Source organism: Ictalurus furcatus, chromosome 25, assembly GCF_023375685.1.
Source record: "Ictalurus furcatus strain D&B chromosome 25, Billie_1.0, whole genome shotgun sequence".
NCBI lineage: Eukaryota > Metazoa > Chordata > Actinopteri > Siluriformes > Ictaluridae > Ictalurus > Ictalurus furcatus.
The window spans coordinates 1,298,537-1,315,905 of NC_071279.1; the positions used below are offsets into that span (position 1 = coordinate 1,298,537).

Here is a 17,369-nt window from a genome sequence, read left to right on the forward strand (position 1 = left end):
TATAGTCCAACATTCTGCAACAAGAACAGCATTTCTTTTTTTCCAATGTGCACTGAATTAACATCTTCAGAACTTCACACTTGCCTGAAATAATATCATAACATAACAGGCATTAACGGTATTTCAAAATAAAGCAGTATGTCACATTACCCTATTAAGAAATGTTCACGCTTGTAAGACAGTAGACTGCCAAACCAATATAAGGCCTTCACAGACATAGCATTAAAATAAATAAATAAATAAAGCAGAATAAGACCAGAGAATGAGGAAAAACTGAAAACATATCACTTCAATATTCAAATAGAGGAGCAAAATAAGGATTTGTCCACCTGTTAACCTCCCAGTTACAGGTAACCCTCGGTGTGTGCCTAGGGCGAAGGGCGTATGAGTGCGTCCCTGTGTGAGTGGGCTGTGTATGCATATGTGTGAGGTAAGGAAACTCTGCATGTCTAGGGCCAAGGGCGTATGAGTGTGTTTCTGTGCGCACAGACTGTGGGTGAGTGAGGTGCACATCAGTGTGAGGTAAGACAAAGTCAGGGTGTGTGGACACAGGCGTATTGTCCGAGGGAGCTTGTGCCACCACTGACTTTAGGTAGCCCGCCAGCTTCTGGTTGGTCGGCTTGGACAGCTGGCAGGTTACACAGGACAGTACATACTTCTTAACATCACCCTGCATATCTGGCCAGTAGAACCGCTTCTGTTAGCACTCAAGTGTCTTGGTTACACCCAAGTGGCTAGCCATGCGGTGATCATGGAAGTGTTTCAGCAGAGTGCCCCTCAGAGCTTCTGGCACTTAGAAGCGTATATCCTTGTGTGGATGAAGCCAGCAGGATGTCCTCTTGTCCACAAAGTAAACCAGCCCATCCAGAATACAGAAGCCTGGCGAATCCACACAGAGGCCGCTCTCCAAGTCAGTATATATTGATGAGATGACTTTGTCAGCCTGCTGGAGTGACTGAAGCTGTTTTTTGTCTTCCAACACCATTTGTGGCTGGCGCCTTAGGTTTAATTTGCCAACTGTGGCGTAAGGTGGTAACAGGTCTATAGACCCCAAAGGGTCACTGATAGGGTTTCGCGAGAGTGCATCTGGAACTAGATTGGCCGAGCCGGGTCTGTGGACAACCTCAAAGTCAAAGTCCTGCAGTCGTCCTGAGGGAGAGGGCCTTGTCATCAACCACCTCAAGCTATTGTGGTCCGTCACCACTGTGACACTAGAGCCCTCAATGTACGGACGAAAATGTTCCAGAGCCCAAATTACCTCCAGGCACTCCTTCTCTGAAGTGCAATATGGGTGTTCCAACTTGTGCAGGGTATGGCTCGCAAAAGCGACAGCCCTCTCCAACCCATCCTCACCAGTCTGGGTCAATGCGGCACCAAGGCCCACATCACAGGCATCTGTGTGTACTGCAAAAGGCTTCTCAAAGTCAGGCAAAATAAGGACTGGGACACTGATTAGCTGTTGTTTTAAATAATCAAAAGACACCTGGCAGTCAGTGGACCACACAAATGGGGCATCCTCCCTCATGAGGGCAATCATCGGCTCGGCAATACGGGCGTACGCTGAGATGAGCCTACGGTAGTAACTTATCATTCCTAGGAATTGTCGCACATTATTAACTGTCTTCGGTGTGGGAAACTGTTTAATCGCAGCCACCTTACCCTCGTCAGGGCCAAGGCCTTCTGGTGTCACCAGATAACCCGAGTAGCGTAATTTTGTTGTACAAAAATGGCACTTAGCCAGCTTCAAGGAAAGGCCTGCATCTGCCAGACGCCCTAACACACTGGCGAGATCTTCCAGGTGCTGGTTGAAGGTCGGTGAGGTGACCACAATGTCATCCAGATACACCATACAGCAGTTGTGGGTGAGCCCTGCCAATACAGTATTCATCAATCTTTGAAATGTTGCAGGTGCATTTGATAACCCGAAAGGCATAACTTTGAACTGATAGAGCCCTTTGTGTGACACGAAAGCTGTCTTTGGTTTTGCGTCTGGGGCCACTGACACTTGCCAGTAACCCCGTGCAAGGTCCAGTGTGGAAATAAATCTACCATGTGCCAAAAAATCTAGAGCGTAATCCAGTCTTGGAAGTGGGTAGGAGTCCTACACTGTATATTTGTTCACTTTCCTAAAGTCTACACAAAATCTTGCATCTGCGCCTGGCTTTTCGACTATCACAATTGGAGAGGCCCAGGGCCCTGAAGCGGGCTCAACAATGCCATCCTCCAACATTCTGGAAATCTGCTCCTCGATAATCTTTCTTTTTGCAGGTGAAGCACGGTAGGGAAGAAGACACAATGGCTTTGCAGTCCCAGTGTCTATTGTGCGCTCAACCAATGAGGTACGTCCCAGATTTGCCCCAAAAAGATGAACAAAGTCTCCCAATAGGTGTGCCATTTTTTTCTTGTCCGCTGAAGGCAGGGCTGCTTGTTCCACCACTGGACCAAGATTGGTCTGTACGTCCTTAAAGGTGAGGCTAGCTACGTGGCCCTCCAAATCATCAAACTCCAACAAGCATAGGTCTGGTGCTGAGGTGGCATTATCTCCCAATTTAACGCTTCCTGTGGCTGGGTGGATGTGGACGTCAACCTGAATCATAAAATCTGTCCCTAAGAGAATGGGACAAGACAGGTCTGGAATCACGGCAAAGCGGTGAGTAAACGGTTGCTCCAGTAGTTGAACAGGTAGCCATACAACACCAGATGGGGTGCATTGTTTTGAGTCCGCCAACTCCAGCAGGGAAAAATTCCAAGGAAGAACGACGTCTCCTTCTATCCCGCACTTAAGAAGGGTGAATGGATGGACTGCTGAAATGGATGCGCCTGTATCCAGGGTTGCCTTCATTGAAACCTGATTGACGACCACCACTGCCGTCAGTGGACTATTCTTTGACCTCTTTGGGCTGGTTTGCACCAAATTAACTGTGTGTGAACTCTCTGTCTGTTGTGCACTGGTCCCTGACTCCGTTCCCTGCTTACCCTCACGAGCCCTTTGAAACCTACGAGGCCAAGCACCAGTCCCACCTCTAGTGACCTCAGAAGTACCTGGGGTCTCCTGGACTATCTTAGAAACTACAGCAACCCCTCTGGTAGGTTCAGCACTACCACTCTGCCTATTTTTCCTACAGTTCCCACAATTGCATGTGGTGACCCCCAGAGTCAAACATTTGTAGCAGTGCAGGTCCTGGCGAGGAGGTGTCGGGGCAATGGGGGTTCTACTAGACGAAACAGGCCCTAATGCAGCATGTAGCTCATGAGCGGTCAAAAGTAGCTCTGTTAAAGTTGTAGGTGCGGTAACATGAAGGGCTAGTCTATACTGATCAGAGACATGCCAGCAGATTACTTCAATCTGTTCTCGCTCAGAAAGCGGTTGCTTTAGTCGCTTGAACTCAGTCACTAGGTGAGCTACAAAAGTGGGGAGTGGCTCATTTGAAGTCTGAACTCTGTCCCAAATCCCTCTCCAGATTTTCTCTACATTGTCTGTAGGCAGGAAGGCCTGTCGAAAGAGATCTGAGAAATGCACCCATGAGAGTAGGTGTGGCTGCATGGCAGAATACCACTTCCGGGGCTCCTTTCCAAATAACCTTGTCAACTCAAGGAAGAACTGAGTGTCAGATAAACCAAGCGTTGTCTTGTACCAAGAAACAGACTGAAGCCATTCTTCTGGGTCAAGAGATTTACCCCCATCAAACATGGGTGGCATAAGTCCAGGGAAATGGGCTGAATGAACAGCTGGTGTCTGTGGATGTAACAGCTCAGTGTGGCTAGTGAGAGTGTGTGTAACCAGGGTTGAGCTAATTACAGGGTAGGCATTAGAGGCTTGTGCCTGCGTCTGTTGAGAAGTCTGATGATCTTGGTTGGTGTGGCTAGCGAGTGTGCGCGCTGCAGGGGTTGAGGTAAGCATAGGGTGTGCCTTTTGTGTCCTGTCTACGTGAATGCTGAGAGGTCTGTTCTTCTAACTGCTGCAGCAAGCTGCTTTGTAAGTCAACAGACATACTAAACGCCGAGGTCAGCGTGTCTACCTGTCGTTGCAACTTATCTACCTGTCGTTGCAACTTATCTACCTGAGCAGCAAGATAGTTAGCAAGACAGCAGAAAAATAGTTTTTGTACAAAACAGCCGTCGTGTTCTCTGGGCCAAAGAGGAAAAGGACCGTCCAAGCTGTTATCAGCGTCAGGAAAAATATGTACACATTTTGGAGCAACATATGCTGCCATCCAGAACAGGACAACATCAAACCACATTCTGCCCGGATTACAAGCGTAAGCAGAGAGTGCGGGTGCTAGCATGACCTGCCTGCAGTCCTGAACTGTCTCTGATTGAACGCGTGGCACAAAAAAGGCCCCATACAGTTGCGCAGCTGAATAAATGCATAAAGGATGAATGGAGGAAAGTTCTACTTGGAAAACTGAACCAATTGGTGTCTTCACTCGGCCCCCAAACACTTAAGTGTTATTCAAAGAAAAGGTGATGTTACACAGTGGTAAACAGTCGACTGTCCCAACTTTTTTGTAGTGTGTTGCAGTCATCAGATTTTAAATGAGTGTATATTTTCAAAATAAATTAAATGTACAAAATAAAACATCAAATAATGTGTTAACAATGTTTCCAATATAGTACAGGGTGAAATGAATTTTCAAATGATTCTTTTTGGGTTTTTTGCATTTTCCATACTGTACCAGCTTTTTTGGAACTGGGGTTGTACATTTATTTTTTGTATTTATTTATCCATCCATCCATCCATCCATCCATCTTCAACCGCTTACTCGTTGTCAGGGTCACGGGGAACCTGGAGCCTATCCCAGGGAGCATCGGGCACAAGGCGGGGTACATCCTGGACAGGGTGCCAGTCCATCGCAGAGCACACAATTATTTATGTATTTATTATTTTTTTCTTGATTTTCTTTCTTTAAAAAAAACAATTAATAACTGGGTAGAGAAACAAACACAGCATTAGTACTGAAACATTTTTAAAAATGTATATGTAAATATATATATGTATATATAAATATTTATGCTATCATAAAATATTTTGCTAAAGAGAAACTAAACATATTTTGTGTTTCTTGAAAACTAACTTATTTTACTGCATCAAAATGGAAAATTTTGGCAACATGGACAAATTGTCTGTAGTTTCTAATAGGCACACATGTGAAACAAATTAAGCTAATTAACAACAAAGACATTATTCATATCCTTTGTTATCAATCTTTAACAATGCCAGAATACTCTGCACCTTTTGATTGAAGCAAGCAAGGTGGATCATTAAAGACACTCGGGTACTGTAGCCCATTCAGTTCTATAATAATAGTATTTTGTAACCAATGTGAAATTTTACTGGGAGCCAGTGCAGTGTGGATATGACATGTGGTCATATTTTCTGGTTCTAGTAAGGACTCTGACTGCTGCATTCTTTACGAACTGGATTTTGTTTATGCACCTACTGGAACATCCAGACAGTCAGTGTCATGGATTAATCAACCTTTTTAGCCTAAGTCAAAAACTGCAGAGACAGAGAGTTTAGTAGATGTCAAAAAGTAAATAAACTTTATTGAAAATCAATAAAGTGTGACAGTCTGCAGAAAGTCCAAATTATGCATACACAAACATGTCTTTATATACCTTTCTCCACAGCATAGACTTTGTAGGTGGGGTTTTGCCTTTCCTCATTAAAACAGACCAATCTTTTTTGCCAGAATTAAATATTCATGTCTATGTGTTATCTTAAATTTGTGGAGCATGCGCAGTTAGTTGTTTTTCTTGAAAAGGTTTCACGAGGACAAGGTTTCTTTTACAAAAAAAGGTTTCACACAGGCTTGTGTGTCTTAACCTTGGCTCCCTTCTTAGGCCTCAATGAGCATATGTTTGTCTCTATCGGTTGTCCCCGCTGATATGTACCTCCTTTCCCGAGGCCCTCTCCTAACTCCCTAATTGGTATCTGCCTCAAAGTTATTTACTTACGCATGCACATATCTACTGCCAATTTATTGCTGTGGAGACAGGTGCCAGCTAATACAGAAGAACAATTGTTGTACACTGAAACACAGAGTTCATTCAACTCAAATCCACTCAGAATATAACCTGATCAAACATTGTTCTATGGATTTAGATTATGCTTCTGTTGATAATATATATAGATTATGTTTTAAAACCAATATTGATTATACGGTTATGCTCAAGTAATAATTCTAAATGTTGGTTACATATTGAGTACACTTCATTAACATATTCAAATGTCAGTTACACATACTGTTTACACTTCATAGATATTTTCTATATCAGGCATTGCAATTATCCAACCTAGAGGTAACAAAACCATGAACTGTTAATTATTAAGTACTAGATGTGTTGGGGAATTTAACATGTAACATTTTAATTATATTCTGCTGAAAGGAACGAAACGACTCGAAAAAATATTCGTTTATTTTGCTGGACGAGATTCAAAGAACCGAGTCAGTAAAATGATCCGAAACTTCCCATCACTATTACAACATACGACGTCTTTCCTGGACTTGCCTCCAATGAGGTGGGACTTAGAGGGGAGGTGGGACTTGGAGGGGAGATGACAAGGAAATGATATATATATAAATATAAAATCACAGTTTGAGGAATACAGCATTTCAGACAGCAGGTCAGTGTAACAGTGCAGGAGTTAAGGTCAGTGTACTGCAGTATTGTTATGAGAATGTTGCAGTTAAAGCGTTACAAGACGGCTGTTTGTCAGGACGATCGCACACGCAGTAGTTAGGAGGAAGCATCGGATGTTGGTTTTTAGTTCACAAAGTTTCTGCGAATGTTTAGAACTATTTCAGTTCACTTTCGAATGACGTTTTAATAGCTGATAAGAGCTTTGTCTTAGTCAGGCGCACGCCCTTGTCGCTGTTTTTTAATGGAGTAAATTTGGAGTAAAGAAGTATGGAGGTTATGTGACGGGGCGTGGTGCAGACAGCCCACTGTAAACTACTGGAGTCTGTCCCAGGGGCGGAAGAGAAAGGCGGACACCAGTCCTCATGCGGAACTGATAAGAGGGACAGTGAGCAGGGACAACGGGGTTGGTTGTAAGAGCACTTGAGTATATTTGATACACCATGGGGCCCTGTTTAAAACGTTGATAATAAAATATTAAGTTATAATGGATATGTGTGTGTGTGTGTGTGTGTGTGTGTGTGTGTGTGTATAATATGCATATAGTGTTGGGAAAGTTGTAATCTGATTACATTACTGAATGTAAAAAGTCCTCAGATTACTAATTACTTTACTTTCAAAACCTACAAAAATACACTACAAAGTGAGACTCATAGTTCTTTCAGTAATTTTACCATTCGTCAATGTATGACATGATCAGAAAAAGTCGGATTTATCATAAAACTTCCCTCGGGTGTTGTTAGTGTTTGTAGGATTACCAGACCGATAAAATATTAATCTTTTCTAACTAGGCTAGTTTGGTGTCGCTAGCCACAGGGAGGCACAGCTAAGCTATCAGTGTATGGGTTTAGCTGCTATAGTGCCATGCAAAGTACATTATCTTTCCTTCTGCTCTGTTCATATAATGTTCACGTAAACTGGAATTCATATTTACACACCCTTGTTTTCCTGCTCAGCATCAGAGGATGTTACTGTGTCAGTTTCAACACCTTTACTGGTTAAATTTTTTTAAAAAAATCGGCGTATATCCATTTTTCTTCACAGTGACACTGTGAGTCAGTGTTTGGCAGCCAATAAGACACGAGTGTTTCCATGTATTTTCCTGTGAGCCCTGTCTAATTGGTCTCGCTTCCGTCGACACCACCGTCTTCTTTCACTGACCTTCAGTTATGTAGTAACAAACCACTCCAAGTGGATAATTATTCGGGACTGAAGGAAAAATCTTCAGGGCTACAGTCTGAGTCAAGTGCATCTAAAAGTCATCTAAGAGTACAGCTAAAAGGTCTAATTTACCAATAAACCTTACTGTGAAAGACAATTTCATGTCAATTCAAGTGGATTACCACACAAAAGTATTAAAAAAAAAACCTCTGAAAATTGCATCGTATAATAATAATAATAACAAATAAATAAAGCCACAGCAAAATCAATGTGGGAATATGTGGTGAGAAAAACGTGGGGGGAAAAAACACCACATCTATCAAAAATGCAGTGTATTATGTTTTTAGTGTCATATTTTCACTACATTTTTATTTATTTATTTATTTATTTATTTTTTTTACATCGAGGGCTTTCTTTGCCAATTTGCTATTTCAAAAAATATATTTCTCCTTCAGATTTTGCAAAATGGAGTCTCTTTCAGTGGCAAACACCAATTTTGCACTTCACCTTTTCACCAAGATCAAGGAAGGCAACAAAACCGGGAATGTCTTCTACTCTCCTCTCAGCATCTCTTCTGCGCTGGCCATGGTGTCTCTCGGAGCTGCAGGCAACACAGCAACTCAGATGTCTGAGGTCAGAACAAAAATAATAATCATGCAAAATCATAATAGTTATATTAATACACATAAGACAATAAATGTTAATAATCATGGAGTAAATAAAGGTCGAAACATGCTTGGTTAGAAAAATAGGCGAAGAACCAGTTCATCATTGGAGTGGAGAATGTAGAGTCCTGCAGCTCATCACCTTGGGAAATGTGTTTTGAAGACAGGATGTGGAGGTTGGCTAAAACTTAATTCCAGAGAGATGCTAGAATAGAGAGAGCATGATTACCAGTGCTGTACAGCTTGGTAGCAGGAATAGTACAGTCACAGAAGGGAAAAAAGGGAAGGTTTGGATGAGTAAGGGTTGGTATATGGTGACGTTCAGACAAGTAGCAGTTAGCAAGACTGTTCAGGGATATTGAGGGTATTTTAGTCTAATCGGTACATTTCCACCATTGGCATTTGAACGTGTATTTTATTAATAAAGAAATATTTCATAAATTCCTAACCCGTCTGTGGTTTTTCTATCACAGCTTAACTGTGGTGTCTTTCTTGCATGATGTTGTCTTTTGGCAGTATATCATGAATCAAACCTGTTAGTTTGCATACTTGGAGATTTGTGACTGTTCAAACAGGATCAATCCAATGGGTAGCCTGTGAATGTAAAATCCAATCCCAAAATCATTGTGCTGTTAGCTGAAGTGAGTGTTTTAACGTTGAGCATGCTGATACTGAATGGAACTAAATTTCAGCATAGTCATCCATTACAAACCATCCACAGCATGTGAACTAGCTACAGCAGTATGTCATTTACTTTATACATTTTGGCAATACATAAAGCACAGGTTCCCAATCCTGGTCCTGTAGTCCCTGCTGCCCTGCACATTTGAGTGTTTTCCCAGCTCCCAACACATCTGATTGAACTAGTCGGCTAACAGCTCTTAACACTAAAATGTGCAGGATAAGAGGTACTCCAGACCAGTGTTAGGATCCTGTGCTCTGAAGACATTTGCTTTTTGTAGTGCATTTGTACTACACAGCTTACATATTAAAAAGTATGACATATGAACCACAGTTTTCACTTGTGTCTACTCATTTATTCATGATTTGTTACGTGAATCTAAAATTCTCTCAGGATGGAGGTAATCTTTATTTACCACAAAGATTTCCTGCTTTTTATTAAAAACAAATAAAAAAAAACCTTTGATTATATCTCCATCCATATTACCTAGGTTCTGTACCACAACAAAGCCAAGGACGACGTCCACGTCAGCTTCAACAAGCTGATGGCCAAACTGAACAAAGCAGGAGCTCCGTATGCCCTCAGCATGGCCAATAGGCTTTATGGAGAGCAGACCTACAAATTTGTGGAGGTAAGATTTGTGGATATAAAGATGTGCAAAATAACCTTTCTACCATACACACTATGTATCATTGTTACAAAATGAGACTAGAAGCAGAAGCTTCTAGAAGCAGATCAAAGTCTTTATTTGCAAACTGAAGTCACTAAACAAGAAATGCGGTCTAGACTGGAAGAGATAATCGAGGTTAAACAAAACTGGACATGGAAACACAACCGCTAAGCATACTTGAACATCTTCACCTTTGCATTCACTTATTCCGTTAATACTGCGCAAAGTGCACAGCAAAACGAGGGCTTTACAAAGGGCATAACAAACATAATTACGCTTGAACATAGACAGCTGGGACCATTAATGACACACCCTCGAACATCAACCAATGCCTGAACAGGAAGAGAACAGAACCAAAACAAAGGCACGTGTCCATAGGAAATAGTTCTCATTCTGTGATCTCATGCGCGCGCTCTGCAGCCGTCCGTGCACGTCGACGCCGCAGCGCCATCTGCCGGCGAGATTGTGACCATCATGATGTAGAGCTGTGCTAATAACAATCCGACAACAAAACAGTAGTGTTACACACACACACATATACGCACATATATACACATGTATGTTTGTGTGAACTAACATTTGTTAGTTGATATAATTGTCTGTCTATTAGTATAATGAGGCAATTTCTATACGATATATATTATTCTATATGGACATGGTAGTGGGTCCTGTGGGGTTTTGACAGGGTCCTGTGGAGTGAGAAATGCTCACTCCATTTTAATTGAAATCATTCTCGTATTCATGACTCAGCTCTAGAGCCTTTAAAGCAGTGGTCACCAAACCTCTTGCAGGTTTCATCTCCAACCAAAATCTAACACACCTGTTTTATTTGACCAAGAACTTCTTAAAGCAATGATTGGGTGGTCATGTGGGCATGATTATGTTTGGAGCTAAAGTCTTCAGGAATGTAGATCTCCAGGATCAAGGTTGGTGACCACTGCTCTAAAGACATGTGTGTATACAAGATTGCAATTCTATTTGGATAAAAACCACGTTTCAAATGATTAAATAAATCTGAAATATGTTAATAATGTAGGGTTGGGGTACTCGATCCCGGACTCTGGTCCAGTTATGCATGAACTCGGACTTGTCATGCACTCGGGTAAATCTATAGTTGAACTTGACTCGGACACTTCGGAAGTTTTCTGAGTACAGTCGAGTCTGCCTCATGAGAGGCATCAAATAATTGAAACGTCAACTCGAACTGCAGGATACAATATAGTGTGATAAAAATGAAGCTGTTTTATTATTGTATTTTCATACTCTTGTAAAATAATAAGTTCTACATACACCTCTATATCCCTTTTTTAATTGAAACCATTTTTTATAGGAAACTATTTGGAGTGCTGACATGAAATAGAAATATTAAATGGCAATGGCAAGATGTAATAGTGGTATTTTTTGTTATGTTTATGTATTATGCCATTGGGTTGTGAAGGTTAAAATATTAATTTAACAGCTCAGTGTTGCGTTTACAATTGTGATTTCAAATCTTTTCAGTTTAATTACTTTCTGGACTCGACTTGGACTCGGCCATTAAGGACTCGGACTTGAGTCTGCCCCTATTGGACTCTGTTGACGTTCAACTCAGTTGCATTTATTCTCCAGTAATTGTTGATCTTCCTGTATTTCATTGTTTTTAACTGATTTTCTTTTTTTTAAAAAAAACAGAAATTTCTGAAGGAGACAAAAACACACTACCATGCTGAGCTGGAAACTGTTGACTTTAAAGCAAATGCAGAATCTGCACGGGTCAATATTAATAACTGGGTGGAGAAGCAAACAAAAGGTTAGTACTTAAACATGTTTTTGAAATTTCCATCTAAAATGTATTCATGTAGTATTTACACTTTCATGGGAAGTAAAATAGTTTGATTAACAGATTGTAAAATCCTTGAATGTAATTTCACTGCATCAAACCTTCCCAAAGTAGGAATGTCACAAAGTCGGATAGCAGTTAGCTTTAATCTTCAGAAAATCCGTTGCTGATAAGTTGAGCCATGATATTGTTATTGGAGCAATGCCATACAGCGCTGTGAAAAAGTATTTGCCCCATCCTGATTTCTTCTGTTTTTGTGTATCTCATACTAAACAGTTTTAGATCTTCAAATGAAATACAACATAAAGCAAAGGCAACCTGAGAAAACACACAATAGTTTTTATTTATTTTTAAAAAATTTTATTGATGCAAAAAAAAAAAATCCAACACCTATCACCCATGTGAAAAAGTAATTGCCCCCTTAAACTTAAAATCTGGTTATGCCACCTTTAACAGCAATAACTGCAACCTAACGCTTCTGATAACAGGAGATCAGTCTTTCATGTAATTTTGACTAGGATTTACTCCTACGCTTTGGATCATTGTCTTGCTGCATAATCCATTTGCACTTGAGTTTCAACTTACAGACTGAAGACCGGACATTCTCCTCTGTGATTTTCTGGTAGAGAGCAGAATTAATGATTCCCTCAATTACTGCAAGTTGCCCAGAACCTGAAGCAGCAAAGCATCCCCACACCATCACACTACCTCCACCATGCTTGACCGTAGGTATGATGTTCTTTTTGTGGAATTCTGAAAATTTGGTTTACTCCAGATGTAACGGGACCCTTGTCTTCCAAACAGTTCCACTTTCGACTCATCAGTCCACAGAACATTCTCCCAAAGTTCTCCCAGGTTTGAGGATCATCAAGGTGTGTTTTGGCAAAATTCAGACGCGACTTGATGTTCTTCTGGGTTAGCAGTGGTTTTCACCTCGCCACTCTTCCATGGATGTCATTTTCCCCCAGTGTCTTTCTGATAGTGGAGTCATGAACAGTGACCTTTATTGATGTAAGAGAGGCCTGTAGGTCCTTTGATGTTGTCCTTGGCTCTTTTGTGACTTCCTGGATGAGTAGTTGCTGTGCTCTGGGATGAATTTTGGAAGGTCGGCCACTTTTGGGAAAGTTCACTACCGTGCTGAGTTTTTCCATTTGGAGATAACGGCTCTCACTGTGGTCCTTTGGAGTCCCAGAGCCTTTGAAATAGCTTTGTAACCTTCCCAGACTGATGTCTTTCAATCACTTTCCTCGTCATTCTCTTTTCTGGAATTTCTTTCAGTTTTGGCATAGTGTGTTACTGGGTGAAACCTTTTAACCATCTTCATGCTGATGAGAAAGTTCTATTTAAGTGTGGATGTGATTGAACAGGGTTTGCAGTAATCAGGTCTGGTTGTGTCTCATCCAGCTGATCTCCATTATCAATGCAGTTTCATAGATTTGGGGAATTAGTAACTACGGGGGCAAATACATTTTCACACAGGCCCACTTGGTATTGGATAACTTTTTTTGCTTCAATAAATAAGATTATCATTTAAAAACGGTATTTTGTGTTTACTCAGGTTGTCTTTGTTTTATCTTAGATTTAGTTTTAATTTCTGAAACAGTTTAGTATGAGATCTACACAAAAACAGAAGAAATCAAATACAAATACTTTATTTCAGCACTGTATAGAGGGCTCTTGTGACTTTAGTGAAACACTGACAATAAATTGTGTGTATTTTATTATCAGCATGCTTCTTAAGCTGATGAACTTTTTCTATCCATGTTTACCTTCCACAGATCTAGTCTAGCTATAATTCAAACCCACTTTGTAGATTGTTCCCCTGTGATCTTGCTGATTTTCACTTATATTATTTTTGTGTACTCCCTCAGTACTAGGATACTACTACTTTATTATTATTATTATTATTATTATTATTATTATCATGATCATGTTCTACTTAACTGCATGAAGAAATGTTTTCTTTCTATGCAGTGGTTCTGTATGAATGTTGTGTCTGCTTAACAATGTTTTTGTGAATCGAAATTCTCACAATAGAAAAGATCAAGAACTTGCTGCAAAAAGGAATTGTTGATAATTCGACCAGACTTGTCTTGGTGAATGCCCTCTACTTCAAGGGCAGCTGGAAGAACCAGTTTAAGGTCAGAGCAACAGAGGAGCTTCCTTTCAAGCTGAACAAGGTGGGTGCCATGCAGTTACAAAAAAAAATGCAGTCTCTTACCCTTTCCTCTCCTCCTTCCTGTCCTCCCCTGTGCACTCCTGTCTTCTTTTGTGCGCTCCTGTCTTCTTTTGTGCGCTCCTGTCTTCTTTTGTGCACTCCTGCCCTGTTCTATTGTGTTTTGTGAGAAATTGCACTGATATCTTGTGGCTAAGAAGTTAAATGGTAAATGGTGCACTTATATAGCGCTTTTATCCAAAGCACTTTACACTGTCTCATTCACCCATTCACACACTCACACACCAATGGTAGCAGAGCTGCCATGCAAGGTGCTAATTTGCCATCGGGAGTAACTCGGGGTTCAGTGTCTTTCCCAAGGGCACTTCGGCATGTGGAGTCACGTGGGCCGGGAATCGAACCGCCAACCCTACGATTAGTGGACAACCTGCTCTACCACCTGAACCATAGCCGCCAAACTAAATATAGATATAGCTACTTCATGTTTTTTAGAAAAATTTTTAAACCATAAAGCTAAAAAATCTTAACCTAATAATATAATTGCATAAATCTTGTCTTTCCTCCCTTCTCCTGTGCACCCCATCCTCTTTTGTCTGCTCCTGCTTATTGCCATTTTTGAACCTCTCCTATTTTGCTTTGTGAGAAATTGCAATGATATCTAACAAAATATAGACATTTAAAAAAAGTAAAAAAAACCCAAAAACAACCAAACAAACAAACCCTCTAAAAATAATTTAAAAAAAAAGTAGCACTGTAACTTGCGTACATGAATAAGGTTTTCTCTGTAGTTAAAACTCTCCAGTTAAAAATCCCAGCATGATCCCCTTGTGGAAACGGTGGTGATCTGTCATGCATGTTTGTGAATTGTGAATTTTTGTGCCCCCCCCCCCATTTACATTAATGCTAAATAATGTTTTTTAATATGTTTTACACGCAGAAAGAAACTAAACCAGTGCAGATGATGAATCAGGAGGCAGAGTTTCCCCTGGCATTCATTCCTGATCTGCGGTGCAAGATTCTTGAAATGCCATATGAGGGCAAGGAGCTCAGCATGCTAATTATGCTACCTGATGAGATTGAAGATAACACTACTGGCCTTGAGAAGGTGAATGATAATAAATAAACAAATAATTTATGTATAAAATGAATTTTTTAATAGTGTGTTTATATATATATATATATGTATATACATAAATATTTTTTTTATACATTTACCATTTTTATATATATATATATATATATATATATATATATATATATATATATATATATACACACACACACACAGTATCTCACAAAAGTGAGTACACCCCTCACATTTTTGTAAATAGTTGATTAGATCTTTTGATGTGACAACACTGAAGAAATGACACTTTGCTACAATGTAAAGTAGTGAGTGTACAGCTTGTGTAACAGTGTAAATTTGCCGTCCCCTCAAAATAACTCAACACACAGCCATTAATGTCTAAACCGTTGACAACAAAAGTGAGTACACGCCTAAGTGAAAATGTCTAAATTGGGCCCAGTTAGCCATTTTCCCTCCCCGGTGTCATGTGACTTGTTAGTATTACAAGGTCTCAGGTGTGAATGGGGAGCAGGTGTGTTAAATTTGGTGTCATCGCTCTCACACTCACTCATACTGGTCACTGGAAGTTCAACATGGCACCTCATGGCAAAGAACTCTCTGAGGATCTGAAAAAAGAATGGTTGCTCTACATAAAGATGGCCTAGGCTATAAGAAGATTGCCAAGACCCTGACACTGAGCTGCAGCACGGTGGCCAAGACCATACAGCGGTTTAACAGGACAGGTTCCACTCAGAACAGGCCTCGCCATGGTCCACCAAAGAAGTTGAGTGCACGTGCTCAGCGTCATATCCAGAGGTTGTCTTTGCGAAATAGACGTATGAGAGCTGCCAGCATTGCTGCAGAGGTTGAAGGGGTGGGGGGTCGGCCTGTCAGTCCTCAGACCATACACTGCACACTGCATCAAATTGGTCTGCATGGCTGTCGTCCCAGAAGGATGCCTCTTCTAAAAATGATGCACAAGAAAGGCTGCAAACAGTTTGCTGAAGACAAGCAGACTAAGGACATGGACTACTGGAACCATGTCCTGTGGTCTGATGAGACCAAGATAAACTTATTTGGTTCAGATGGTGTCAAGCGTGTGTTGTGGCAACCAGGTGAGGAGTACAAAGACAAGTGTGTCCTGCCTACAGTCAAGCATGGTGGTGGTAGTGTCATGGTCTGGGGCTGCATGAGTGCTGCCGGCACTGGGGAGCTACAGTTCATTGAAGGAACCATGAATGCCAACATGTACTGTGACATACTGAAGCAGAGCACATACTGCCGCAGGGCAGTATTCCCGCATGATAATGACCCCAAACACTCCTCCAAGACGAACACTGCCTTGCTAAAGAAGTTGAGGGTGAAGGTGATGGACTGGCCAAGCATGTCTCCAGACCTAAACCCTATTGAGCATCTGTGGGGCATCCTCAAACAGAAGGTGGAGGAGCACAATGTCTCTAACATCCACCAGCTCCGTGATGTCGTCATGGAGGAGTGGAAGAGGACTCCAGTGGCAACCTGTGAAGCTCTGGTGATCTCCATGTTGGAAGGCAGTGCTGGAAAATAATGGTGGCCACACAAAATATTGACACTTTGGGCCCAATTTCGACATTTTCACTTAGGGGTGTACTCACTTTTGTTGCCAGCGGTTTAGACATTAATGGCTGTGTGTTGAGTTATTTTGAGGGGACAGCAAATTTATACTGTTTCACAAGCTGTACACTCACTACTTTACATTGTAGCAAAGTGTCATTTCTTCAGTGTTGTCAGATGAAAAGATATAATCAAATATTTACAAAAATGTGAAGGGTGTACTCACTTTTGTGAGCTACTGTGTGTGTGTGTGTGTGTGTATGTATATATGTAGTATTTATGTATTATATAATTGTTTTATTATTTTTTTTATATATATAAAATCAGCTTGAGCGCCAGCTCACTTATGACAACTTCATGGAGTGGACACGGCCTGATAGGATGGACACTGTGCAGGTGCGGGTGTCTCTGCCGCGATTCAAACTGGAGGAAACCTATGACATGAAGGAGCTGCTCATCAGCATGGGCATGGTAGATGCCTTTGACAAGGGCAAGTGTGATTTTTCACACATGTCTCCTTGCGATGACCTGGTGCTCTCAGAGGTGGTGCATAAGTCTTTTGTAGAAGTGAATGAGGAAGGCACTGAAGCAGCTGCAGCCACCGCGGCCGTCAATATGGTTCTTTGTTACAGGTTTCCCGCAGGGCACTTTGTGGCAGACCACCCCTTCCTCTTTTTCATTCAACACAAACCAACCCGAAGCATTCTCTTTTGTGGACGTTACAGCTCTCCTTAAATTGCCCGATGCTCTGAAGTGCAATTATAACTCTATGCAGTCATTTGATGTCATAACTAAATAAGTGTGCACCGACTAAACATGTTTAGCTTAAAATATGCAAATATATTTCCTGACATATTTCCAATAAAGCACTTTGACAAAATAGCTTGTTATTCAT

General features: G+C 41.1%; 1 protein-coding gene across 4 annotated transcripts; it reads left to right on the forward strand.

The window, feature by feature from the left end:
- The first annotated feature begins 6,508 nt into the window (after positions 1 to 6,508).
- Positions 6,509 to 17,369, forward strand: LOC128601545 (leukocyte elastase inhibitor-like). Of its 4 annotated transcripts, none has more exons than XM_053614827.1 (7): positions 6,509 to 6,628; positions 8,259 to 8,436; positions 9,641 to 9,781; positions 11,492 to 11,609; positions 13,677 to 13,819; positions 14,753 to 14,920; positions 16,802 to 17,369. In XM_053614827.1, exons 2-7 carry the CDS (start codon positions 8,269 to 8,271, stop codon positions 17,207 to 17,209), a joined length of 1,146 nt encoding a protein of 381 aa, XP_053470802.1. In that variant the 5' UTR covers positions 6,509 to 6,628; positions 8,259 to 8,268; the 3' UTR covers positions 17,210 to 17,369. The 4 variants fall into 4 exon arrangements, with proteins under 4 accessions (XP_053470802.1, XP_053470801.1, XP_053470803.1 ...); XM_053614826.1 differs by having other exon boundaries at positions 6,512 to 6,654; positions 16,802 to 17,368; XM_053614828.1 differs by lacking the exon at positions 6,509 to 6,628 and adding an exon at positions 6,668 to 7,055.

Bases quoted from the DNA above. Each gene is read 5' to 3' on its own strand.
- LOC128601545 (XM_053614827.1), top strand. From the start codon at position 8,269: ATGGAGTCTCTTTCAGTGGCAAACACCAATTTTGCACTTCACCTTTTC. The intron at 11,610-13,676 runs GTTAGTACTTAA...TTCTCACAATAG, and splicing joins GGTGGAGAAGCAAACAAAAG to AAAAGATCAAGAACTTGCTG. The intron at 13,820-14,752 runs GTGGGTGCCATG...TTTTACACGCAG, and splicing joins TTCCTTTCAAGCTGAACAAG to AAAGAAACTAAACCAGTGCA.